The sequence below is a fragment of the Poecilia mexicana genome, unplaced genomic scaffold (genome assembly GCF_051168715.1).
Source record: "Poecilia mexicana isolate PSO_F unplaced genomic scaffold, ASM5116871v1 scaffold_16, whole genome shotgun sequence".
NCBI classification, from domain to species: domain Eukaryota; kingdom Metazoa; phylum Chordata; class Actinopteri; order Cyprinodontiformes; family Poeciliidae; genus Poecilia; species Poecilia mexicana.
Genome location: NW_028263385.1, coordinates 24,361,952 through 24,387,272, shown reverse-complemented (window position 1 = coordinate 24,387,272; position 25,321 = coordinate 24,361,952). Strand labels below are relative to the sequence as shown.

Here is a 25,321-nt window from a genome sequence, read left to right as displayed (position 1 = left end):
ACAATAAATAACAGCTGTAATGCTTTAAAACAAGCAGTTTAAATGCAACGCTGAGGGGGAAATAAAACAAATTTTAATAAAGTAATGTTTTAAAAATGATTTGCAAAAGTAAAAATCACAAACATTTTGGACAATCGATTCTCAGTGTTGTACGAACCTAGCACTCACATCGACTGAGTGGATGACACGATGGACTACCAAGATGGTGGCTTTATGAATCGCAGGATGGCAAACAAGTGGCAGACGTGATGATGTCACACCTGGGATTAGCAGTTCAGTTTAGCAAAGACGGAAAATAGCAGATGTGGTATTTAGCACGTCTTGAAAACCCCTTTTCTGTCTACTGTGACTACAGCATAAACAGAATAAGTTGAGTGTTAAGCACAGCATAAACTAACAGTGGTTGGCGTCTTAGCGTTGGCAGAGCTAATAGCGTTAGCATTATCAGCTGAGATAATGGACTCAATTCAACAATTGTACAGGAAATATTCAGAAACATTTAATACAGGTGAATGAGAGCAGAGGAATGTAAAACAGAATAAGATCACATTACTGGCCTGTCTGTGCTTAAATACTTATGGAAATAAAGTTTGAATCACCGATGGCCTCAGCTGCGGCTCGCTCTAGGCCTGCTGCAGGCCGACACGGTTCAAGCAACACAATGAAAAGAACAACGTTTAAACTGTTTTATCCTAAGCTGATTTTCTCTGCTCACACACGTAAATCAGTCTGATGAACGGAGGAACCGTGGCGGTCACTCTCAGTGTTGGAGGCGACAGGCGAGCAGAGCTGCACTTCCTATCCCGTCTTTGTCGACCTAATCAGAGCCACTGACTTTTCTTTACGAATCTGTAATATTTTTTAAAAAAAATCCAAACAGTTAGTTTATTATTATAGTTTATAGAAAAAACATAAACAGACCCTACTTGGTAAAATACCTGACCTGTTTAGGCGTAGGACTTCACCGCGTTCCATGTTTGGATTCGAATCTGTTAATTGTGCCATGCAGTGTAGTGCTCCTTAATTTGTCTCCCACATTCTGTCTCAAACACACACCTACTCACTGAACCGAGCGTCTGCCCTTCACAAAAGCTTTTTAATTATCTTTCATTGATTTCAGGCCTCTGTTAATCTCAATCAAAGATCCCGCTAATAGCTTTGAAACTGAAAAGAGGGGAAGGGGAGAATAAATCATTTTTGAATTAGTGAAATCTGACTGCAATTTATTTTTACAAATTGAAAAGACTAAAAAAAAAAAAAACCTGCTAATTCAATAAGACCGTGTGATAATTTGCGAGAGAACTGAGCATTTATTATTTCCGTAGAGTAGTTTATGTATTTTTTTTTTTCACTTGTTCGTTTGCTTCTGGCAACATGGAGTTAATGATCTGTCACATGTCTTCTCGTACAGAAGGAAAAGCAAACTTTTCCACTTTTTGTCTTGTTGCAGCCACAAAATGAAGTTAATATATTTTATCTGAGGTTTGTGTGTTAGTCCAATTAACCAGTAGTTCATAATTTTAAAGTTAAAGAAAAACATAGTACTTCTAAAAAATATCCAACGCAATTAACTACTAAAACGTCAAGGTTTTGATCGAAGTGCATCACGGCCCAGTCAAAGCCCGGACCTAAATCCCATCAAAAACACGAAGCTCTTGTTTTGCTCCTACAGTTATTGCTAATTTTTCATCAAAATACTTAGCCGTACATTCAAACAAAGCTCATCCGTTCAGTCGTTCCATCAGCCTCTGAAACACACATCTAAATGTTCTGTTATTCATGGATCATGTACAAGTTTTTTATTTTCTTTTTTTGGGGGGCGAATCCGTTTCCGTGCTGTCAGGTATATTGTCACTTGTTTAAACTCGACGTCTACCATGACAGCCCTGTGCTGTACGTCTGAGGAGCTGCATGTCTGTCTGTCTGTCTGGGTTCATCTTGTACAACTTTGAGTTCAACATTATTGACTCGCTTGTTCGTCACGTATCGAGTTGAGGGGAGAATGGAGGATGAGGTGGTAGAGCCAGGTTGAAGAAGAGATGTCTGCGTTTGGTTGGCAGGCACACATGAAGGTCCTCCAACGCCGATGGAGAAGGCAAAAGAAAAAAAAAAAGTCGGTGTGTGTGTGTGTGTGTGTGCGTGCTCACTTGTGTGGAAAATAAGTGAGGGGAGCATCTTTTCTCTCCCCCTAACCCCGTTACTTAGCAACAACTGTACTGTGTCGCCACAGAGACAGACATGATGATGTCACCAGAGATCAGAGAAAGCATGTTCTCCAAAACACAGTGACACGAATCCACTCATCAGCACACAGACACCAAACTCACACAAAGAAACACCGACACAAACATGCTTCATTGTTAGTTATTAAAGATTTGTGCTACAAAATAACTTTAAATGCAAAGTTAAGGCAGATTTTATCACTAAACTGTTTGTTCAGTTTTTTGGGAGGGGCGGAGTGGGGGGGGGGGGGTTGCTCTGGGAAAATACAGAGGCATCACCATGATGAGAGGCCTGACAGAGCAGCCATAGAACCAGAGGAATCCCAACAGGAGAGAAGATATCAGGCAGTTTAGGGCGGGGCTTATGGACACACTTCATAAGACTGCACCATATGAGTCGATGTTCAGCGATGGAATCATAAAGTAGATCCTGGAAGCCAAACCACCCAGACTATTTAATGACTAAACAGTACAGACATCAGAAAAAAAGGGGCTTGCAGTGAGAAAAGTGAATTTTGAAATGACAGTAACACACTTGAGTGCCTCGTCAGTATCATGGACGAGTGAACTTTATGCTTTTATATTCATGAGACGACTTACAGTTTACTGAAGAAATTGTTTTAACTCCAGAAAGAACTTCTTTTTTTTTTTTTTTTAATCTACTGCATCAATTCTGTGAATTTCCAGCTTTGCAATGTTAGAGACAGAAAATAAAATCCATCACACTTTTTGTTCTATTTCTTTATTCTGCCAGAATAAAAAAAGTAATAATGTCCCTGGACCAGAGATCTGTTTTAGGTTTTCAGAAGTGCAGAACAATTTTGATTCATTTCCATTACCGTATGCAAATAACAGCCAGAACCGTATTGGTGTGAAAGTCCAGTAGCTGCTCCATTCTCTACCAGATTTCAAGTTTTCCATCCCATTGTCAGAATGAAAAGTACTGTGAAACATTTTTACTGAATTTTTCTCTCTCTTTTTTTTTTCTTCTTTTCTTCTCAGATACAAACTACAGACCAGTCTGGTTGGCTGGAATGTCCTGAAGGAACGGGCCTGACCAGTGTGCTTCAGGATATTGCTGAGTCCAACAGGTGCGTCTTTCTGATGCGCAATGCTTATTTTCATCCGATCTTGTAAGGTTTATTGGTTGAAAGCTGAAGAGAAAAATACAGTGGCATCTGGCAACAAGTGGAATAAATGAAAGAATGAAAATGATGTCCTTCAAAACTCCAGTGGTCTGAGAAGGTTAAAAAAAACAAACAAAAAAAGTGACTCGGGTAAAAGATTGGCAAACTGTAATTTTAACAACATTGCGATGTGAAGTTGTTTGAGTCACAGCTGCAGCTGCAACTCTTGTGGGACGTTCATGAAACTAGTGGAAAAACAAACAAGTTGTAAACGGTGGACGTCTTTGTCCCGTGCTTAAGAGAAGAACAGAGAACGTTGTGCAAAGACGGGGAGGTTGCAGAACCACCATGATGTTTTTATTTTTTAGGAAGGTTCTAATTGAGAAACTTGGATCTTGTCATTCAGTTGGATTTTGTTTTTTACATCCATCTAATGCTGCTGCATTATCCCATATCCAGTAAAACCAGTAGCCTCTTTGGCCAGGCCGACGCAGGCCGACATGCTGCAGAAATGGTTCCAGAACCAATTGAAGAACTCGAGGTGTCGATGTTTTAATTATCACGATCACAGATTGGTAGAGAACTTGTGTGATGTTCTGGGTGAACCAGTTTGGCCTCTGTACAGACACATTCTCTTTGCCTCAAACCAGTTTGCGGTGCTGGAAAACATACCAATTAACAGCGTGGGCAGTGTAAATATTTGTAATAGCGCACAACCAGAGGAATTAGCCTTCCTTTCAGCACAGCAGCTTTTCTCCGATGCGTTTCCGCATAACTGAGCCCGTCCAACCTGTTTCTGAGAGCGAGTCGTCGTTTCCTTAAGAGCAGTTCTCATCTGTCGACGGACGTTCATGAACCTTTTCCTCCTGTGTTGCTAAGTAATATTTGTGCTGTGAAGCCTATGCTACTGTTTCTCCAAGTCATTTCAAAACATCTTTACTGTTGAAAAGGCTTTCTCCTTTTCAACAGCTGGACTTCATAATCACTGATGTACGTAGAGCGTAGCCGTAACGTTGCTTGGTTAGCGTCACACAGATTCCCTTACTCGTAACCCAGAGTTGTTTTTGTTCTGTCTAAAGGTGAAATGCCTGTCAACAGGCTCTGATAGCTCAGTGTTTGGCCTGCTGAGTCGCCTGTCCTGCCCACTCCTCTGGGACCAGCAGAACAGGTCAGACCCTACGAGAAGCTTTAACCTCCTACTCACATAGTTTCTTGACTCACCGTTGACTGAAACATTATAGCGAAAGGTTTGCTATTGCAAGAAGCATGAAAATAAATCTATTTTCGCGTGATTTGCCCTGAAAATGTATTCGAACCCCTCAAACTTTATCCACATTTGGTCAAGTTACAACCTCACACTTCGTTCATTTTTGAAGAAACATTGACGTTACATTGGCTTAAGTGTTCTTGGCAATAAAAATCTGAAAAGTGTGGCATGCATCTGTAATCAACAGGTGCGTTTATCTGTTGTACACGGTGAGGAAGAGATTTGTGCCCCTTTTTTCTGTCCTGTATAAATAAAACTCTTGTCAGTTTCAAATGGATTTTATTTAAGTGTATCAGAGTAAAGAGGTACAGATGCACACACAACACATTTCAGCTGTTTATTGTTTTTTTTTTGGGGGGGGGTGGGGGGGGAATTTAACAGTTTTCTCCAAATTCATTGTTACAAACTAACGTGTCACATAAAATCCCACCAAACATGTATCTGAAAACTTTGTTTTTTCTTTTTAGCACAGCATCTGTTTCTTTACTGTATGTCAGTTATATCTTTCACATCTTGTCTAAAACAAAACTCACTTTTCTTCTTGTCAGAGCAGAAAAGGACAGGAGGTCAGATAAAAAGCTCACAAAACAGACAGAGATGTAAAATACTCTTTCACTAGCGAACTTATTTTTGGAGCTCTTTTGACGAAAAAGAAGAAAACTTCAGTCACATAGCAGCACATGATTTATCCATACACCAGTACTGATTGTGTAGTTATCAATAACCAACATCTGTAGGGACAAACGCTGGCTACTGCTCCCCGTCCAACGTGTGTGTTCCCATATGTGCACCTGCATCCCCGCACCGGCCTGCTTTTCATGAGTGTGTGGGCTGAATGTTTGCTCCCTCTTTGAACCGAGGGTTTTCTCACTATAGCGACCATGCTTCCTTTGATCCTTTGATGTATGAGACCAGCGACCTCTCACACACAAACACACGCGCGCACTGTGCCGACACACACAGGAACACAATTAGTTGCCCCCCCACTCCTCTGCATCCAGATTGTGTCTCTCAATCACACACAGATCCTGCCAGATCAATATTAAAGGTGTATTGTTGGTCTGCCATTGAGGCTCCTCTTACTTGACCCGCCCTCTCCACCTCTTTTCTCCTCCGCCGCCTCTTTTATACACCCCCCTCCACCCCTCACCCCCTTTGTCGCCCTCGCAGCCCCGTATTTCCAGCATGCACTGCCCCTCTCCATTTCCCTATTTTCCTGACCTCCTCTCCTCGCCTCACTTTCCCGTTTCTCTGGCAGATGAAAGCAAAAATCAGCTCTCTGCTTTGAAGTGGCCGAGGCTGGCGCCCCCCCCCCGCCCCATCTAGGAGTAGGGAGAGGGAAGTAGAGGTTTTTAGGAAAAAAGGGGTAGGAGATGAGAAGAGCCATGTGGCGAGAAGGAAGGGGAGAAGAAAGAAGTGGGAGAGGTTTTAATTGAGAAGATGAGAGGAGTTTGGGCAGCGGCAGAAGAGGGGAAAAGACGCGATTTGGAGGGAGAGCGGAGGTCGGGGCCTAGATACTAATGATGTCATTGTGCCTTTACCATGGCAACCTGAGGAATGCTTTTTTTTTTTGTAAACCCTCAAGCCCGACCGTCTGCAGAGGGAGGGGCGTCACTTCAGCTCCTGAAGAAAAGCCTCGAGTCCCCTCGCCCCCCTCCGAACCTGATCCTGGCTCACCGCCACGTTCAGGTCGGTCAAAGCCGTCGCTAATGCTGAGACGCTCTGATGTCCGCGCCGACAGCAAACGCAGCGCGCGGGACCAAAACGTTCCTTCTGTAAACAACTTTGTCTAATTGTTGGGCTCAAAATTCGTGAAGCAGCTGCAGCAGAAATCTGCTGCAGAAATCTTTGACGTTCAGCAGCTGTGGAACTATGACCAGACCAGAACCAAAAACAAACTAAAAAAAGAAAACAAAAGGGTGGGGTGGGGGGGACTTATGGGGTGATTTTTAGTAAGGTCCTGGCAATATGTTCCAGAAACAAGTGAGCATCAAAGGGCACCATCTGCTCAGCTGTGATCTGCCCCCCTTGCTGCTACATGTGGTGTGGACAATGCTGAGTGTTGCTCTTATAATTTTCCTTCAGTTTTCTCCCTGTAAAGTGAGAAGCTGCTTATTGTTTATGCTGATCATCTAAAACCTATAAATGCAGAGGAATCGACTCGATTGACCCTTACTGATGACCAACCAGGTAGTGAGGCATCATGAGGTTATTTGAAGGGAGAAAATCTTCTAAGACATGTCAACGACTCATTCAGGCTGCCAGACGGCGAGAGAGAGCATGACTTTCTAAAAGCTAGACATATTACCTTTCAGGTTTTGCTGTTTTATACTTTTCGGCCTCAGTCTGTCAGGCAGCAGAGCATTTTAAAATGCTGGTAAAGTTAAGGTAAAGATCTAATTTCTCGAGGGAAACGCCAGGAAAATGTATTACTGTGCTAACAATATTAATTACTTATAAAAGATGCCAATGACAGTTTAAGATTCCAGCCTCTTTTGCAGAAACTCCTCTTTCACATATTTGTCATGAACAGATATATGTTCCTAATATAAGTAGGAAGATTGGAAACTAATATTTCAGTCCTGCAAACATCATATTATATTTGTAAATTAAGGGTGGCCCGATCAGATATACTGAAAATCAGCTGAAAATTAAAACTAAAGCCATTTTTAGCTTGGCTGTCGCTCCTCGTCCTCTGCGTAGCTGCATACTTGCTAGCAGAACGTGTGAGGATGTAATCAGTGACCAAACTCTGCAGCTTGAACTCACTCACTTTATCCAAATGCCAAAACTTTCAAGGGTTTGCGAGGCCTCTGGGGAACGTTTTAATTAGATCAATTATGAGGACGGTAATTAAGTTAAGAGGCGTGAGCGGACCTGTGGAAATGAATCTGTGTGAGTTTCTTCTTTTTTTTTTGGCTTTTTTTTTTTATCGAATTACTGAAATAATTGAACTTTCAATGATATTGTTGCTTATAGATACACCTGCATTTGGAGTGCTTAGTGGATGTGTGAAACCATGTTTAATTTTTTTTCCTACTCATTTCATCATGTGGCTCCAAGTCCAGATCGGTGATTTTGTGAAGCATTTTGTGTCTGAGCCGTTATGTTGAGCTGACGATGGATTTTCTGAAAACTCTTCAGTGTAGAGTTGACTGTGTCGACTGAGGACTTTATTCATTCATGTTGCAGTTAGAATGTTATCTGTAAAACTTTATGATTTTGATACAGATGCAAGTAAAAACAGAGCAAATGTAACGTAGTTGATTATAAGTGCATGTGGAGCAGACTATTATTCCATTTTGCTCTTCTGTGCTTTATAAGGTAAAACAAGCATACAGCTATTGAGAATACACTATATATGTTAGATAAATTCATTGTTTCCGTCTCCATTTTGAGATTATATATATATAATTATTTATTTATTTATTTTTTCATTTTAGGTGTCCTGCTGATGTGGCTACACGGGCTGCAGAGATCCTCCAGGAGCTCTCTGGGTCCTAGACGTTTTTCCGTCATTCAACCTTCGGTGACCCCAGAGTGACCCCGACAGTAACGGCATCTTACTATTTCTAAATCCAGTGCTGATTGCTCACTCTTAAAGTCTGTTTGTTTTGGGACTAAAGCATCCTCAGAAAGTAGGATTTTTGTTTCGCTGGTACTTGAAAACCAATCAGATCTCAACATAGACACTCTGTTGGATTTGACGTTTTGCTTCTTTTAATAAATTTGTTTTAATAATTTGAGTCTCAGTCAGCAGCTCCTGTATGCTAAGAGCTTTACGCGCCACTAAGTCACGCGGTTCGGATATCGGTCGTCCGTCGTGACTCCCTTCGTCCAAAAATTGGATCAGTGATGGTAAAGAATATTGCTGTGTCACCAGAGTTGACAGCTCATTTGAAAACATCCATCAGTCTGCACAGGATTACATCATGAGCAGTAATTTGGGCTGTCACATGCATCACAGCGCTGACCTTGGAGTCTGTTTAGATGCTCCCATTTGGCTTTAATAACAGAATATTGACTCATTAGATTAGCCCTCAGGGTGGCCACGCATGTGTGTGTGTGTTGTGTCAGTCAATGATGACTACTTTACTCTGCCTCTACAGCACAACACTCAGTTCTGCACGCAGACATAAATGAGCTTAGATTAGGACAGACCTGTGTTCATGTTGGCCTCTTCTAACAGGAGAGTCTGTGAAAAATGACTGGGATTTCATTTAAAAATATAAATACTTTGCACTTTGTACGTTTGGAGTGTGGACGAGGTCAGACGCGGTAATACGATCTGAGCACAAGCAACACAGGAGAGTTCATCTATTAATGACAGCTGTGCAGCGAGCTTTGGAAAAAGGATCTGCCAAGTGTGAAATCCAAGTGTCCACACACACACACAGCCACCTGCAGTTTCACAGGGCATCAGTTCGGCGTCAACGGGAGCCGGAGGCTGCGGACGGCTCACAGCTGCGTCGGCTGCTGTTGCACGACGGAGACTTCATCAGGAAAGTGAAATGCTGTTTAAAAATAACTCAGCTGTTGATGTTGCGATAGAAAAATATACGGAAAATATCAGGAGTTTCTAATCGGGCAGAAAAAAGTATGACGGTGCATTAGGGCCATAGTAAATAGAAAATACATTATAGATGCATTGTAGATACAAAATCTCAGATTTTCTAGAAAACAACGTGAACATTTCTGAGTTTCAGAAGTCAATTCCCGGTCAGTTTCTATTACTCTTCAAATTTCTGAGTTTTTTTGGATAGAAATTTACTCCACAATGGCCCTAATACACCATCGTACAAAAAGCCCAACTGTTTGCAGTGACATTCCTAATTACAGTCTGTTTACATAATTCCCATACAGCCTGAAAACATGGAATTTCTTTTTAAGGACACTTCTGGAAAAAGGAAAGTAGTGAACACCACTTGTAGTGGTTACTCCTAATTCTACTGTGTCGTTTCCACTCACCGCTTTGACTTCTCACTTCATTTCAAGCTTATTCGGATTCATACATTTAAGTGCATTTCCATCAAGTAGAACATTAATGTAAATATACAAGTTGGAGGTTAATTATCTTTTTACAGGATGTTTCCTCCCAATAAACCAAATAAATCAAGAGTTTGGACCTTTTACAAAGCAGCTTTGTTTTTTTTTTTGTTTGGAGTTAGTGATTTGTTTTCTCCAGGTATTTATTTACATGCTTCAGATGAGTGAAGTTTTTATAAATGATTTGATCTCAGGATCACTAGTCTCTCCTCTAGTTGACCTCAGTGTGATGTTTAATGAATTCTTACAGCAGGGTGAAATTATTGCATCATAGTCGGTATTTTCAGAACTTGGATGTTATTTCTATGGCCTTTGTGTTGATGCCAGGTCTGTGATGCAGCAGGGTCGCAACAAGTTTTCGAACTTGAAGCCGAGTTACAAGTCTGAATGATTGTACTGGTCTCACCTGCACAAAAATACCTGTGAATCTGCTAATTAATTTGGAAAAGTACAGACCATCGACATGAAAATGTGTCTTTCCCAGAGAATCCTTTAAAAGATTTGAAATGTTATAAAGGCGGTGGTGCTGAATAAGTGAAGGAGAGTTTGTCCAACTCACTGAAATGAGACAGACACGTGGGTGAAATGACAGTCCGTTTTATTGTTTCAGAACACAGCAGGCTACAAGCAACCAGCGCCTCACTACTTCACCCCTTAGTAACAGCAGACCAATAGGAGCACGTCTCCACCCCTGTCCTTACAGACACGCCCACCCAGCTCGGTCAGCTAACCCCCTTTGGAACAGCTGGGACACGTCGGTGTCCTCCTTTAAAGCAAGAAAATAGCTCGATATTTGGACCATGATTTCCAATTCATGTTTTTTTTCTTTGTTTTTGTTTTTTGTACAAAAGCTACACAATGTTACACTTGATCATTAGAATACAATTCAACTGATTACCTTTAGTGTTTGGACACCATTTAAAATCTCATCCAGTTCTTTTGGATGGAGCATCACCACTTAGAAAGAAAAACAAAAAACACTTAGACTTAAAATACAAGGGAGTAGAAAAAAAATGAGTATCATAATGCAGAAAAATGAAAAAGCAAGCCAAGTTCAGTTTGTACCATTACAGACTTAAAACGGAATAAAAAAGTAAAACAACCCAAAGTATTAAAAATGAAAAAACAAAATACATAAAAAAGTTGTTGGGGGGGGGAAAAAAAAAAAAAAAAAAGCTCATCGAGATCAAAACATGTGTTTCGTGTCAGGATTGAAGTCAGCCTTCGATGAAGCCGAGAGACCAGAACCGAACCGCACTAAAAGAGAAAAAAAAAAGAAAAAAAAATCTACTTTGTCCCAATGGAGCTCCTGTAGACAGGAAACTGCTTGCTGTTGTTGAGTCATCTTCAGGCACTTTCTGAGACCCCGCCTCCTCCATATGGGCGAATCACGATGCAGGTTCATCCAGATCACATGATACAGCTGGAAGGAGAAGAAGAAGAAAAAAAAAAAGACGTTCAAGGAAAGGAAGTGGAGGCTACTGGGTCTGGTGGAGGACCACACACAGAGATCAAACGCCACATCACACAGCTTCAGAGCGGGAGCCGTCCGGACATGCAACAGCCAGAGTGAGCCTCCTCCTCCTCCTAACATTTATCTGGGATACTCCCCACTGCGCTGCTTGGAGAAGGCTACAAAGTGGAATGAGAAGTGGGTCTTACCTAGTAGAAAGTGTAGTGTAATGGTGGTCTTGGTATTTACAGGTCGGTATCAAACCAGGCCAGTTGGTTTGAGTCGCCAGGTGGAAGGCCCTCTATCAGCTCGGGGGCGTGGCCCAGGTCGGGCAGCCCTTCTACGGGTGGGTAGTCCTGGCCTGGGTGGTGTCCTCCACCCAGATCGTGGTCCATCATGGGCTCCATGCCCATGGCGTCCCCTGCGTAGCCCCCAGAGTGGAAGGGACGGTAGTTTGGGTCTGGGGGCGGGGGGGGAGCGAGGACGAAGGAGAAGCAGGGGAAGCAAAGCAGCTGTTAGAAGCATGTTAAAAACCACGCAGTCACACAGTAGTATGATCATTTCAACAAAACACCGCACAGCAACACAGGTCACCCGCCGGCAGGCTACACGGTGGCTCATCGGCCCACGTGTGGAAGCGATTCAGGCCCAGTTTATGCTGCAGTTTACTTGGTGCCGCGGCGGCTGGATGGTAAATGAGTTCACCAACATTCGGCAAGTTTGGAAGCAGAAACGCAAATAAGACCTGACAACTGTTCCCTCTAACTGCTGATAAGTAAACAGAGCAGCAGGCTCTAAAATTACTGTACACACCCAGGTAGTTACTGACGTCACACACCGAGCTTTAAAAGGTTGAAGCTACTAAGATTTCCGCCAAACTTTCCTTTAGATCTGAACTGAGACCAAGTAGGTTATGAACTCAGCTGCTCTGACGTGTTTGTGCCTCTTTTTCGTGTGAAAGTGTTGCAGAAGCATCAACCAGAGAAGGTAACTCACCGTCTTGTCTGTAGCCCAGAGGCTCTCCCTGTGCTCCGATGTCCAAACCCAGGTCTCCGGTCTGTGGAAACGCATAAAATGTGTGAGCAAAGAAGTAGCAGTCTGGATGATAAGGACCATTATGAGAAGAAGAAAAAGCTGCCAGTACCTCATTCCAGGACATTGCTTCTGTCCTGAACAGAGAGCTGGTCAGCTCCACAGACAGGCGCTTCTTGTAGTCTTGAGGTTTGTCCTCCGACATGCGGAACAGAACTGCTGCTGCGTATGTTGCTGGGGAAGAACAAGAGGGTCGGCTTCAGAAGGAGCTGCTGCAGCTTTAATGATTACATTTTCAGCACTCTGGAACAAACTACCGTTCCTAGGGCAGGGCGATAAATTGATTTCGCCTCATTAACCAAATTTTAGATTTTTGGGAAATCTGGATTTTCACTTCACCAATTGACAGAGTGTCGTGAGCTTCTAAGGCCGCCATCTTTCTTGAAGAGCGTTTTTTTTTTTTTTTTTACAGCTTCTATTTATTTGGCTTTTCAATTCAGATCAACTCTGATAAAATATAAAAGGTCATAAGTTGGTTTCACCCTTTTACCCCCCCAAGAATTAAGTCATAAAGTCAAATTAATACGAGAATAAAGTCTGATTACCAAAATAAAGTCATAATAGTAAAACGAAGTAGTAATTTTATAAGAACGCCAACAGGAAAAATAAAATATCCAAGCTTTTCTTCCCCCCTCATTAAACAAAAATTTTATGATGATAGATTTGGTAAAATTACATCTATATTCTGTTAATATGACAACAGGCCTCGATGCTCGTCACAGACGGGATGATTGAATTAAAAGCCGCTTTCAAAAAATATATTTTGTCTTTTTAGAATAAAAATAATTTTTAAAAATCAGAAACGTATGAAAAATTTTAATAGAAAATAATTTAAAAATCTGATTTTATTTTTAAGCCACATCACCCCGTCTCAATAGTCTCTATGGCTCATTATATGAAGTAACCTTTTGCATTGATTTAGTATATAACCAGTTAGGTAGCTGTTTAAATAAAACATGATGAAGAAATGATAAGCAGTCGTTCCTCCTCTGGACGTACCAACTCCTTCGTTGCGGCTGTGCAGCAGCTCTGTGAGCGGGGCGCTGGCTCCCTCGGCCTCGATGGCCTCTGCCACCTCTTTGTCCTGGGCCAGCTCACAGAGGACGCCTGCTGCTACGCGCTGGATGTTCTCAATGGGAGAGTACAACAGCTGCACAGACAGAAACACACAGTCAAATTCATTCCTACCTCCACGTTAAAAAAAAAAAAAAAAAAAAAAAACAGACAACAGAAGACATACCTGTACAAAGAGTGGGATGGTGTTGAGGCCTCTGATGACCACTCTGTTATGGAGATCTCTGGCCAGGATGTGAAGTGCTCCTGTGCAGCCCTCGACGATCTCCTCCATACGGACTCCCTCCTGTTAACACAAACACTCCATCAGGATCGGGGTAAGCCCGGCACCGCCTGCTCATCCTGCCCTCCACAGGATGCCGTTGGGGCTCTTATGGCCGCTCTGCAAGTGTGCGAGAGCTTATGGAGGCTCATCTTGGAGCTATGGCGACGGGAGTTTAGCGTGAGCTGCTCTTACCACAAACTGCTGCTGTGTGCCTCCCATGCTGGTGCGTCTCTGCGTGTCCTGGTGGGCTCTGACCAGCAGCTGGACCAGTCTGGGGATGGCGCCCTGCTCCCTCAGGGGGGAGTGGTTGGCGGGGCACAGGGCTAGGTTACGGATCAGACCCACTGTAGCCTGATGGGAAACAACACGGCATGTTTAAGATGCACGAGCTCCACTATGGAATTAACAAAAACCTCAGATATAAATCTAGAAAATGCTCATTACATATTTTAAACATAAATTAAGAGCAGGAGCGTGTGCTCGCTTACCTTGATGAGGGGCCAGTGTGACGGTGGATGCAGTAACTTGACCACCACAGGCAGGCCGTAGTGCAGCCGCACGGCATTCTGGGCCATCTCGGCGTCCTGATGTCGAGACGTGAGATGGCGCAGGGCGCAGATGGCTGGCTCTGTGATGTCTTCTCTGTCTCCGGCCCGCAGCACCGTGCGAACCAACGCCTCAATGCCTCCAACCTGAAACGCACAACGCAACAGACGAACGGATGAGGCATGAACAGATTAGAGGTTTAGAGAAATTCATGCACAAAAACAAAAATGTTGCTGAAAATTAGAGGGAGATCTTAGTGACTATAGGAATGAGTAGCTGCGTCTACATTACAAATGTGAGCAAGACTCTGCTGATATTCCACTAATGTTGAAAAAACTATTTCGCAATTGCGGCGTTTCCATTAAATGAGAAAAGCAACTGAAACCACACATGATCACGCTACAGGTCATTTAAAAATCACGCCGCCTTGTCATCCTCCTTCTACCACTTCCTGTTTTCCCAGAAGTTTCTCAAAAAACACTCATTTTGATACTCCTGGAAAACCAGCTCATCCAAGCACAAAAACGTTATCCAAAACTGCAAGTTTTATTTGAAATTGCCATGTTTCCATTACGCAAATTAATTTTTGTCGTTCCAATTTGCATAATTCTATGGTCAGTGGATACGCATCAAGTGACTGACTGCAGTTTATTAAAGATGTGCAAATGAGGCCAGTAAACTGAGTGTAATCTCACCTGGCAGACCATCATTTTGTTCTTATAGTTGTTACAGGTCAGATTAGAAAGGATCCCAGCAGCACAGGTCACCACGTTGATGTCGTCACTGCCGAGCAGCTGAACCAGAGTTCCCAGAAGACCTTCCATTCCCTCCTGGAAAGCAAACGGAAGACAGCTTAACAAAGACGCTGGGAACTTCAGATAAAGACTGAGGAGAAAGAAAAATCATTCTAATCTTATATTCTAATAAAAAGGAATCCTGGAACTATGCAGTCTTGTGTTCGGTCAAACAGAGTTGCTGCAGCTGCCCTCACCTGTTTGGTGGCGGCATCTGACAGGTTCCTGAGGGTCCAGAGACAATTCTGGACCAGTCTCTGGCTTGGATCTGTCAGGTGGAGACCCAGAGCCTGCATACCTCCTGAACAGACGCACAGTGTTACATATGGAACGGCCTGCTGCTGGGAAATCCACTCAACATAAACGGTTCCTTAGTGTTAAAGACATACCAGCTTCAACGATGGCCGGTTTGTTACTGGAGCACACCGACAGAACCTTAAGGACACGGCTTGTGGTCCACAGGAGCTTCTCATATGTGTAGGACCTCATGATGTTGACCAGTGCTTGGGGGCCACCGCTCGCCAGGATAATCAGCTTTACGCAAACAAAACCAGGTTAGGCTCTTTCACAGCTGCTCTGACATGTAGCTTCCTCCCTTTGACTCCTTCCTCACCTTGCTTTCCTGGTTTCCGTAGGCTAGTATCTGCAGACAGTCGGTGGTGATGGCCAGGAACTTAACATTGGTTTTGCTGAGCAGAGCCACCATTTTCTGAAGACCGCCGGCCAAGCGGACGGCCATCTTGGCTCCTTCTTGGTGCAGCAGGAGGTTGTGGAGGGTAGTGATGGCGTAGAACAGGACGGAATCAACCGGCGACCTGCGGAGGAGAAACCGTTCGGTTACACAAACTCGACGAGTTGGGAGACATTTGCAACCGGTGGGAATCATCCCTGCGCCGCCTACCCGAGCATTTTAACTAGAGCCGGTATTCCTCCAGACTTGAAGATGGCCAGCAGCCCCTCTCTGTGGTGGGACAGGTTGTGCAGAGCTCCTGCCGTGCAGCGGGCCGTCTCCATGTCGTTGGTGTTCTGCATGGTCCTGACGATCGCAGAGACCATCTGAGGGGAGCGCATGATGGCGTGACGAGAGGCTTCCTTCTTCGAAAGCTGGTGGACCATCACTGCTGCTTTGTTAACTACCACCTGGATGGAAGATGGAACCATGTCATTTTGATCATTGTGTTAAAAAAAAAAGAAGCTCTGGGATAGAGCTGGGCAATGAACTGATTTTATTGATTAACTGAATTTTCGGGTTTTGAAGATTTACTTCTTAAAAAAAAATTTAATCCAGAATTCAGAGTGCTGAATGCTTGACAAGCGTTTTTTACAGCTTCCATTTATTTAAGTTTTGTATTTAGATCAACTCTACTACAATTTTTTTTGAAGAAGTCATGATACAAGAATAAAGTTTAAATAATATGAAAATAAAATCTCAATATTATCAGAAAGAAGCCTTTATATTTGAAGAATGAAGTAGTACATCTGTGAGAAATATTTAATTTTTTTTTAATATTGTCTTTTGTATTTTTGTAATGACATCCCTTCCTTGTTATATGTCATTTTTTAATGACATATTTCTAAGCCACATTTCCCAGCCCTAATCTGGACCAGGCATTTCTGAGGATGATGACCTGGTCCTCGTCGTTGAGTAGCTTGGTGAGTTCCGGTATGGCTCTGGTGGCGAGCTCGGCATCATCTTGGTAGTTGATCAGATTGACCACGGCGTGTTTGAGCATCTGCGACGGCTCCGCCAGCCTCTGGACGTTGGTGGGGTTCGTAGCGTCGTACTGCGTGGACGGGATCTGCATGCCCTCCTCCAGGGTCTCTGGGAACATGGCCGCACGCACCCGCTGAGCACGCGTCATGGCGTACTGACCGTCTATGTCTAGGACAGAGAGAGGGGAAGTTTAATCAGTCAACGTTGGCTTACTTTAACCATTGCTTCCTAATCGTCTACAGGGAGGCAGAGAACAGGTGAAACCTACCTTGTACTTGGTCCTGGGAGAAGTTCTGGTTGAAGCCCTGCTCCCACTCATACAGGACCTGGTTGTTGTCCAGGTCGTCCTCCTCTGGATTGCCTTTCCCGCTGAGGGAGGGAGCAGTTGTGGTGGCCCCTGAATGAATCCCTGAATCCAGGTAGGACTGCTGCTGCCAGTGGCTGACGGCCGCCTTGCGGTCCGGCTCCATGGCCATGTCCAGTTCCATCAGATCAGCTGAGGAGACGCAAATTCAGCCAACTTTAGAGTCACTTCACCAAACTACATCTGGCCAAACATTCAAACTGAACTCGATAGACGAATATTTGTGCTCAAGAACAGGCCTGTCACAATGAAATTCTGCTGGATGATAAATTGTCCCAGAAGTTATTGCGATAAACAATATAGTTGTTTTGAGACCGTTTTCAAGTTATATAATAATGCAAGAAAACATTCTCAAAGATCAAACTTTAAATTCTAATAAACAATACTGGAACTGGAAGATGTTTGAAATATCCCAAATAAAAAACGGAAACAAAAAATAAAATCAAATATGAAGACTTCTGTCATCTGGCTTTTTGTAGGAAGAGAGAAATAGAAAAATAAATCATCCAAATGGGACTTATTGAGTTTGTTTTAATTTATTGTGCGATTATTTGATTTATTGCGACAGGCCTACTCAAGAACATCAACAAAAGCTCGACAACTTCTACAATTGTGCAAAGATGACCCCTGGACCCCAACAACTCACCCTGGGAAGCCATGTTTCTTTCTCAAACCACACCCAACACAGCTTCCTGATCTGCAGAGGAGGGAAAAAAAAAAAAAAAAAAAAAAACAGCAAATTGTCAAACATTTCTACTTCCATCTTCACATCCAACAAGAGGAAAGCAGTAAAAAAAAGCAGCTGAAATTAAAGACGATATTAGTTCAAAGGAAACCGCCCAGACAAGTGACTTTATAGTGTTTTCTTTTTCTGCCTCCTCCCTTTCTTGGGTTTCCTCTTCCCATTTCAGACAGATATGCAAACAGTTGCAGCTCGCACACAAAAGCCTCCATTAAGGGCAGCAGCTACCAGCGAGGAAGGACGAGGGAAGTGCAGCGCTGGGTGGAGAGAGGAGGCAACGGGAGGGAGGAGGGCGCTCGCATTCCTGAGCTGGCTTTGAAGCTGAAACCACACACTGCTGGAAAGTAAATACTGGCAATGGCAGGAGAGGTAGAGCAAGCAAAAGGGATTAATTTAGCAGGGGAAAGGGGGCAAAACTGAAAACGGGGCATTTTCAATTCAACACTGGAAGATAAATGTTATGACAGAAACAAAAAAGTTGGAGTAAAGAAAAACTGTCTACAAAGGTCTGTCAAAATAAGAAAAGTCTGAACCTGTGGAGTCTGTACACGTTCAAAAACCATCATGGGAAAATTAACATGACAGTAAATGGGAGAATAGATGCACTCTCGCTACAACATGCTAGTCTGAACGCCCCTTCAAATTAAAGAGGCGCCATATGAGAGACGAAAGGAAAAACGCATTTAAACAGATTAATGAGACAATAAAACGCAAGTACATTTCCTACAGCATACAAACGCAGCTACAGCTTCTACCCAGTAAAACAGAAACACAACACAGCCCAAAACAGCAAATAAAGTCGCTCGGTTCCAGTCTATTCGCATGTTTTTCCACAGGTTTACAAGTCAGGGTCACATTGCCACTGGAAAGACTAAAGCTTTGGGTTTTGTTTGTTTTTTGTAGATCAGATCAGGAAATTGTCTCATTTCATTATTTCTCATGCTGCTTGCCACCAACTCTACCAGCCATTACTTTAACTTGACCAAAAACTCTCAACATTTATAAAAAACAGCACGTGTGAGGAGACCAGCAATGAGCCAAATTACAACGTATGAAGTTTTTTTTTGTTTTATTTTTAATCAGGTATTTTTGAACACCAACATGTAACATCAATATTTATGAACCTAAACTGAACCGATTTAACTGAAGGTCTGGTTTAACCAGAGCTTTGAAAACATGCGGGACAGGAACCTGTGTAGAAAACAAACTTACTGTGGACTTTAATCAAAGGAAACAGGCTCTGCTATAGAAACAACCTCTGAAGCACTCAAAGAGGAAAACCGGTCAGTCAACACAAGTAGAGTCTGACTCCTACAAACACCGGCCATCCTGTGTCAAAAATCACAGTAATGACTAAAATGACAGGATATTCACAAGAGGGGAGGTCTAGTTTCTGTTTCAGACAATTACAGAACAAGTCCCTCTAACTTTGCTTAATCACATGTAATTAAACCACTTGTAATTTTCCAGGAGACAGACGGACGTTTTCTGGGGTCTGTTGCTCATACCCTCTTTTACACCCACAGGAATGAGAGCGCAAATCATTGACACACACAAGATACACAACTGTGTGTGTGTGTGTTTGTCCTGGTGGCGACCCAACGACCTCTAGAGATGGATACCAGTCCCCACCATCCTAACAGGATAAGAGACGACTGATTGAGCTCCTCTTGTTTTTCCTCCTTTAAAAAATTGTTAACTTCAATTTCGAGTGAATAAGTTGCTAGTTTGAAGGCACATTTTAGCTCAGCAAACCTGGAAACAGGACAAGGAAAAACATTCATGTTTGTCCTCCGGTGGCAAAACTCAAACAAGGAAAAAATAAATAAAAGGAAAAACAACTATCCTCTGTAGAAATGTGTGATACCTGAACAGTTTAGGAGCAATAAGTGGGTTTTGTTGTACTGAAGCAGTAGCGTGACCAGCAGCAGTACTTTCTCTCCGGTGCAGCTGCCTCTGGAACAAGTGACAAATGCTGGCAGACCTAATTTCCCTAATCTACCCTGCATCTCTGAGCCAACACATGGACAACTAAAATAATGTTCCATCCTCTCGGTCCAAAAACAAAAAAGAAGGAAAAAAAAAAGCCCTGCGGTTGCTACGTTTCAGAGTGCCGTTGGTCAGTAGTTGAAATGTAATCTTTGCATTGTAACAGTACATGCAAAACTACAACAGCATCTTTTGACTATTACGTCAGTGCTCCTGAAAAAGGTGTGGCTTTAATCATTTAAAATCCAACAAGAGCTTGATTCTATTGAGTCCAATCGGCCGTTTATCAAAGTACAAAATCCAGGAAGAATTGAAACAAACGCAACTTAAAATCCTGTCTGCAGCTGGATTGAGAGCCACCTCTGACTAAACAGCGCATCTGTTCCAGTATCTGGTGAGAACAGCAACGCATGGAGGAGCTGATTAAGCCGAGTTTATTCAAATAGAACAGAAGCAGCAGCTAGCTACGGCTTTATTACTGAGGGGCTTTAAAAAGTTTCCGTTTTAAAACGGTCTATATTTCCTCTCAGATGATCTCAAATAGTCCTGGAGTGTTGCAGCCATGCCCCTCCCCCACCAGTTGCTGCGCAATGCTGGTCATTCTGGCTAAAAGAAGGCTACAATATTTTCCAGAGGACTATAAAATAAATACTCAGAAAGAAATGTATCCTGTTGGAAAACATGACAGAAAAGTTGTGGGAGCTAAAGGAGCGCCACTCACTCTCATTCACACAACTTTGTTTTTAAAACTCTAGTTGGCAAAAAGATTTAAAGTAAAAGTAATTAAACATTGTTACACATTGAAAGTTTCCCCAAGAAAACTTGCTAAGCCCAGTGGTTGGGTGCTAGGGCAGTCGTGTTTTTGAGTAAAATAAAACGTTTAAAGTTGGCAGGAAAATTTGAAAATTTCACTTGATAATTATGTGTTATTGAAAGATTGGAAGATTTATACCTGAACATTAACTATAAAGTCTTAAAAAAATTGCAAAGATTTAAGTAAAAAAGCAATGCTTAGCCAGGTGGGGGCACAAGTAAAGCCTGGTGGCCCGCCAGGCTTATAATACAATGAGGGGAAACCCCTCGCATTTTCACTTGAAAATTTTATCCCAGGTTAATCCTGGACAGATCAAAACCTAAAAGGAAAAAGAAGAAGGTGGGGGGCAAAAAAGTAGGAGGAAAGACAAAACAAGCTACTAAAACAAGACAGGCACAAATTTACTCTGTAAATGTGAGTTTATGAAGCTCAACTGCAGCAGATATCCAAGGAGAAACTCCACCACCATAGTTTTGCCGGGTGACTAAAAGAGCCAATCTTGAATCATCTCGAATTAGACGACGACTGCTGTTTCCAACCATGAACTCAAATTGGCTGTTCACACGCCATCCTCCCGGCACTGCCGCCCTGGCCTCGTATAACCCAACGCAGTCCTAACCAGAGCCACATGCCTCATACATGCCTGGATGCAAATCAAACATACAATCGAAGCACACAGTGGAATCATTTATGATTCACGCAGGCGGTTTGAGCGGTTCGTTTAATCTGGCTTAGAAAACGGAGTTCCTCCTTTATAGATGAGCAAAAGAGAAATCTCTGGATTTTGACCGAGAGACAATGTTAAAGTTAAACAGTAAAGATGAATTTAAAGAAGAAAAAAAAATAAAAAAAACTTGTTACTGCAGGGCTTCTTGCTTTCTGTGTGCGCTGCCACAAGAATCTGCACAGTGGGTTGCTTTGAAGCCATATGTGAAATCCAGTATGTAGCGTTGTGCCTGGTGCAGTTAAAAGGCGGATAATTAAAACCAGATGCACGTTGCCCGACACAGCAGCCACTAGAGGGATGATCTGTGCAGCGAAGGGAAGGAAAACATCACCTTTAGCTGTGCTCGGCTGGGCCTGTTAAGCAGCTGTCACAGATATGAGTGTAGATTGTGCAACTATGACCTACGCATGCCGTGCGACATGTCAACAAAGCCTCAGTCCACTTAGAGAAACAAACTTTTTTTTTTTTAATGCAAGTCAGGTGCAACACAAGCTGACTCACAGCACCACAGATGCAGTTTAAATGCTTCCAAACTTTAATGTGCTGCAGCTCAACTTTGCTGACGAGTTACAGCGTTGATGTAAAATTTAAAAACGGGAACAAAAAAAAAAAGTGTTTCGTGTGTTTTATTGTAATCTAAGCTAGCCAGGCTACACACAGACCTGAAGCTTAATGTAAAGGGTTTTCAAATCAGTTACTAGAACATTCAAAACCTGAAAACAGACTAACAAATTGCAAAAGAAGCTCCCTTTTAAATTAGTGCTGGGCTATGTTCAAGTGAGCCTTGGGTAAATTACCCCAGGCTAAATTACATTTCTGTCCATTTGGCCTGCAGACTTTTGTGGTCAAATTTTACAACCGTTTTCCTGGCATGTAGAGGCATAAAAAAAATAAAAATAAAAACAAACATGCGATTATTTTCTAGGGGTGGGAAATGCTGTACTTGACATTAAAAAAAGCATTTCATATGAGGACAATACATGAGTTGTATCCACCTACATGCTACAGAGACAATTGAGTTTCTTCTGGAGAAAACAGAGTCAATACCTCCAGATGAGTAAATGAGCCAAAGTAAAACCCATTATTGGCAAAAGCAGAGAAAAAGAAGCAGCCACAGGCTTAGCCGGCTAAAGTGCAGGGTCAGCAGCACTCAGTACTGGCTGCCAAACACCACAATGAACCAAATGCCTGCAGCCGCTGCAGAGTCGTATTTTGTGTCTCGGCTGCAAAATGCTGCATAGCTGTGGACACAGGACAAACGTCAACGGGGCTCGCACGAAGAATCCCTTTCTGATGCTGGGAGTTCTCCAACGTAGCTCACACACACACACACACACACACACACACGTGCATATTAGTTTTTATTTGTTTATGCCTCGAAAGTCTGCCTCAGAACCAGGTGGCAAACACTAATCACTGCCTACATCTAGACAACGCTCAGTAGCAGAGGAAACAGGAAACCCTGCATTGTTCCGGTAATGACAAGACCACTGGAAAGGTGGATCGTCTCAAAACAAGCCACCTACGTTTCCGTCTGAAAAATTTCTGTGCATCATCAGAAAAAGAAAAAAAAAAGTGTGTTGACGAGACAGCAAGTTTGATCGACTTTTTTTTATTCCATTGTGCAACCTGCTTGGGGATTTCTCTGATGAGCCACACAAACACAAAAGAAGACAATTAAATATTCTAAAAAAGTCTGAATAAAACACATTAAATTAGCTACCACTTGATTTGAAATTGATCATTTTAGTTGCCATGTTCAACATATTCACCTAGCTGTACTGTATGAAAACATTTGAGGTATCCTTGGCAATCTTTCAAATCGTGTTTTTGTTCATTTTATAAACAAAAACACTTTAATATTTGAAAAATAGGTCATTTTACTGACTTCAGTGTATCTCAGGAACTCCTGACAATTAATCCAAATATCTCCATCTACATTCCTAGTCTTAAATTCACACTATAGCTTAATACTCTTAAAGCTTAATATTCTTAAACTGATGCATTAGGACAGGTCTCATCCCTAAAGGCCTATTTAAAGTAAGCGAATATACCAGACAATGATCAAAATAGGTAGCACAAGTACACACACAGGAATGTACTAATATGTTTCATACTTGCTTTTTAATTTCTTAACACTGCAAGTCATATCTGAAACCACCACACTCATGTTCTGAAACCAGTTCATATCACTCTATATCCTTCATATTCTAATGAATTATTCAGATTATTTGTCAAAAAAAATCCTAAAATCTCAGTCTGTTTTTTTTTTTTAATATATATATAATTACATGCCACTGTCAGGAAGCGTCAGCGTCAAAGCAGGTAAGAAACGTCCCCTGGTGGGTTTGAATTGACGCATAGTACATGAACGTCCCGCGGCAGACGGCTCCGCTGAGGACAAGTGGGAAGGTGCGAAACAGCAGAAACCGCAAAAGAAAAAAAACATAGAAAAAAAAAGCCGAATGGGTCGAATTCGGCTTTTTCAGCCCCGGAATATTTACTAAAGCCCCACCAACATACACCAGAACAATGTGCACGCCGCCCCGCCTCTTCTCCACAGCTGCCCCCGACTTTCTGCCCCAACACCAGCGACTCAAATTTCACACTCAGGCTCCTCCTCGTCTTCCTCCCGAAGCACATCGGCTCCGAGGAATTTTGTCGGTCTTTGTTTAAAAGGACGAAAGGGAAAAAAACACACACACGCTGACCCAAGACTTGCAGTCAGACTAAAAAAAAAAACCTACAAAAACTTTGTTTCAACCGAGATACGCACATAAAACAGCATTGACGCTCCGTACAGGTTGGGGAGTCTCACAAACTTCCAACTCAAGACAAAACGTTTTGCTTTGACTTCAATACAATTCACAAATTCGCGTTATGCGTTTTTCACATCGATGAAATAACCAGTAAGAAGTTAAAACGTGAACCCCGCGCTGTGTCCTCCCCACCTCCAGTAGTTTTGGTTACGCATAAACAGCTGAAAAAACTCAGGCGAAACTCAAGAAGCCCAAACATGAGTCACAATGGAGGAATGTGGCCAACAGTTTGTAAGCTAACAGGCTAACCTTTACTAATGTCAACTACTTAAAAAAAATATCAGACGAAATATCCACGTTTCATCCAAACTCTGTTTTTTTCCGCTCCCGAATTAGGTAAAAGGCAATAAAATCCAAACGTGTCTAAGTACTGGCTGGGAAAACAGCCTAAATGTTCTTTATAAACATTAGGTCGACGAATACAAGCTTTTGCCCCCAAAAGGCGGTGACTGGATCATCCCAAAAATCTGCCGTGAAAGCAGCTGACTCGCAGGTTACCGCAGCTCCATCCCCGGCCGGCTGGCCCGCACACACACACACACACACACACACACACACACACACACACACGCATGCATACATACATACACACAACAACCAACTCCACTCCCGCTGGCGTTCACACGGACCCCGGTAAGGAAAAGGAGGAAAACTGAGGAAAGCCGATAGTTTTGAATGTTGAAGCCTACCCTTGTCAATACGACAAATCCGTCCACTTGGGTTCCGGAGAGTAAAAACCACTTGGAAAAGGAAAAAGAAAAAGTCGAGGAAAATGTGTGGAGCAGTGTCAGCGGGGAGCCCTCATCCACTCCCTCACAGGCAGCTGCAGACAGCAGGTACTGACGCAGCCAGAACAGCGGAGACTGGGAAATGTAAGATGGCGGCGGAGTTATATAGACCGGAGAACACCCGCATTCTAGCCATATCCTGCCGTGCTCTCTATAATAAAATAGAAACTAAAATCAGAAATCATTTTTTGTCTTCCTATATCTCTGACTCGGTTCTACATTAATTTACCTATGACAATAATAAAAATTATTTGGTATGAATAAATACCTCATTTTATAGAATATGCATTTATACGTGTGGAGTATGAATACACAATGAAATGAAGTTCCAGCTCCCTCCCACCCCCAAAACATAGGAAAACCGATCTTCTTTCCCGGAGTTTTCTTGGTTTGTAAAAAATAATATAATGAATAGAAAATAAGTATTTTTTAAGCTACGCAAACATAGAAGTTTACTAAAACAGACTGTGTCCGTGTC

General features: G+C 42.6%; 2 protein-coding genes across 3 annotated transcripts in view; one reads left to right on the top strand and one right to left on the bottom strand.

Moving 5' to 3' along the window:
* Window positions 1–8,357, top strand: part of ulk4 (unc-51 like kinase 4) — a 79,939-nt gene extending 71,582 nt beyond the window's left edge. For both annotated transcript variants that reach the window (XM_014989212.2, XM_014989210.2), the window contains 2 exons: window positions 3,225–3,313; window positions 8,060–8,357. In XM_014989212.2, the coding sequence (XP_014844698.2) occupies window positions 3,225–3,313; window positions 8,060–8,120 (150 nt within the window). In that variant the 3' untranslated portion in view covers window positions 8,121–8,357. The remainder of the gene's footprint in view (window positions 1–3,224; window positions 3,314–8,059) is intronic.
* Window positions 8,358–10,243: 1,886 nt separating this feature from the next.
* LOC106919066 (catenin (cadherin-associated protein), beta 1) lies at window positions 10,244–24,925 on the bottom strand. The gene is made up of 17 exons (XM_014989222.2): window positions 24,745–24,925; window positions 17,611–17,661; window positions 16,869–17,096; window positions 16,515–16,768; window positions 15,788–16,026; window positions 15,500–15,701; window positions 15,276–15,420; window positions 15,084–15,187; window positions 14,788–14,922; window positions 14,035–14,238; window positions 13,739–13,897; window positions 13,448–13,567; window positions 13,207–13,357; window positions 12,260–12,381; window positions 12,112–12,172; window positions 11,325–11,575; window positions 10,244–11,085 (listed from the first exon to the last, which is right to left on the bottom strand). Exons 2-16 carry the CDS (start codon window positions 17,621–17,623, stop codon window positions 11,361–11,363), a joined length of 2,352 nt encoding a protein of 783 aa, XP_014844708.1. The 5' UTR covers window positions 17,624–17,661; window positions 24,745–24,925; the 3' UTR covers window positions 10,244–11,085; window positions 11,325–11,360.
* Window positions 24,926–25,321: the final 396 nt, after the last annotated feature.

Bases quoted from the DNA above. Each gene is read 5' to 3' on its own strand.
- LOC106919066 (XM_014989222.2), bottom strand. The intron at 13,898-14,034 runs GTAAGCGAGCAC...GTTTCCCATCAG, and splicing joins CACACTGGCCCCTCATCAAG to GCTACAGTGGGTCTGATCCG. The intron at 13,358-13,447 runs GTATGTCTTCTG...CTGTCTGTGCAG, and splicing joins CCATCCCACTCTTTGTACAG to CTGTTGTACTCTCCCATTGA.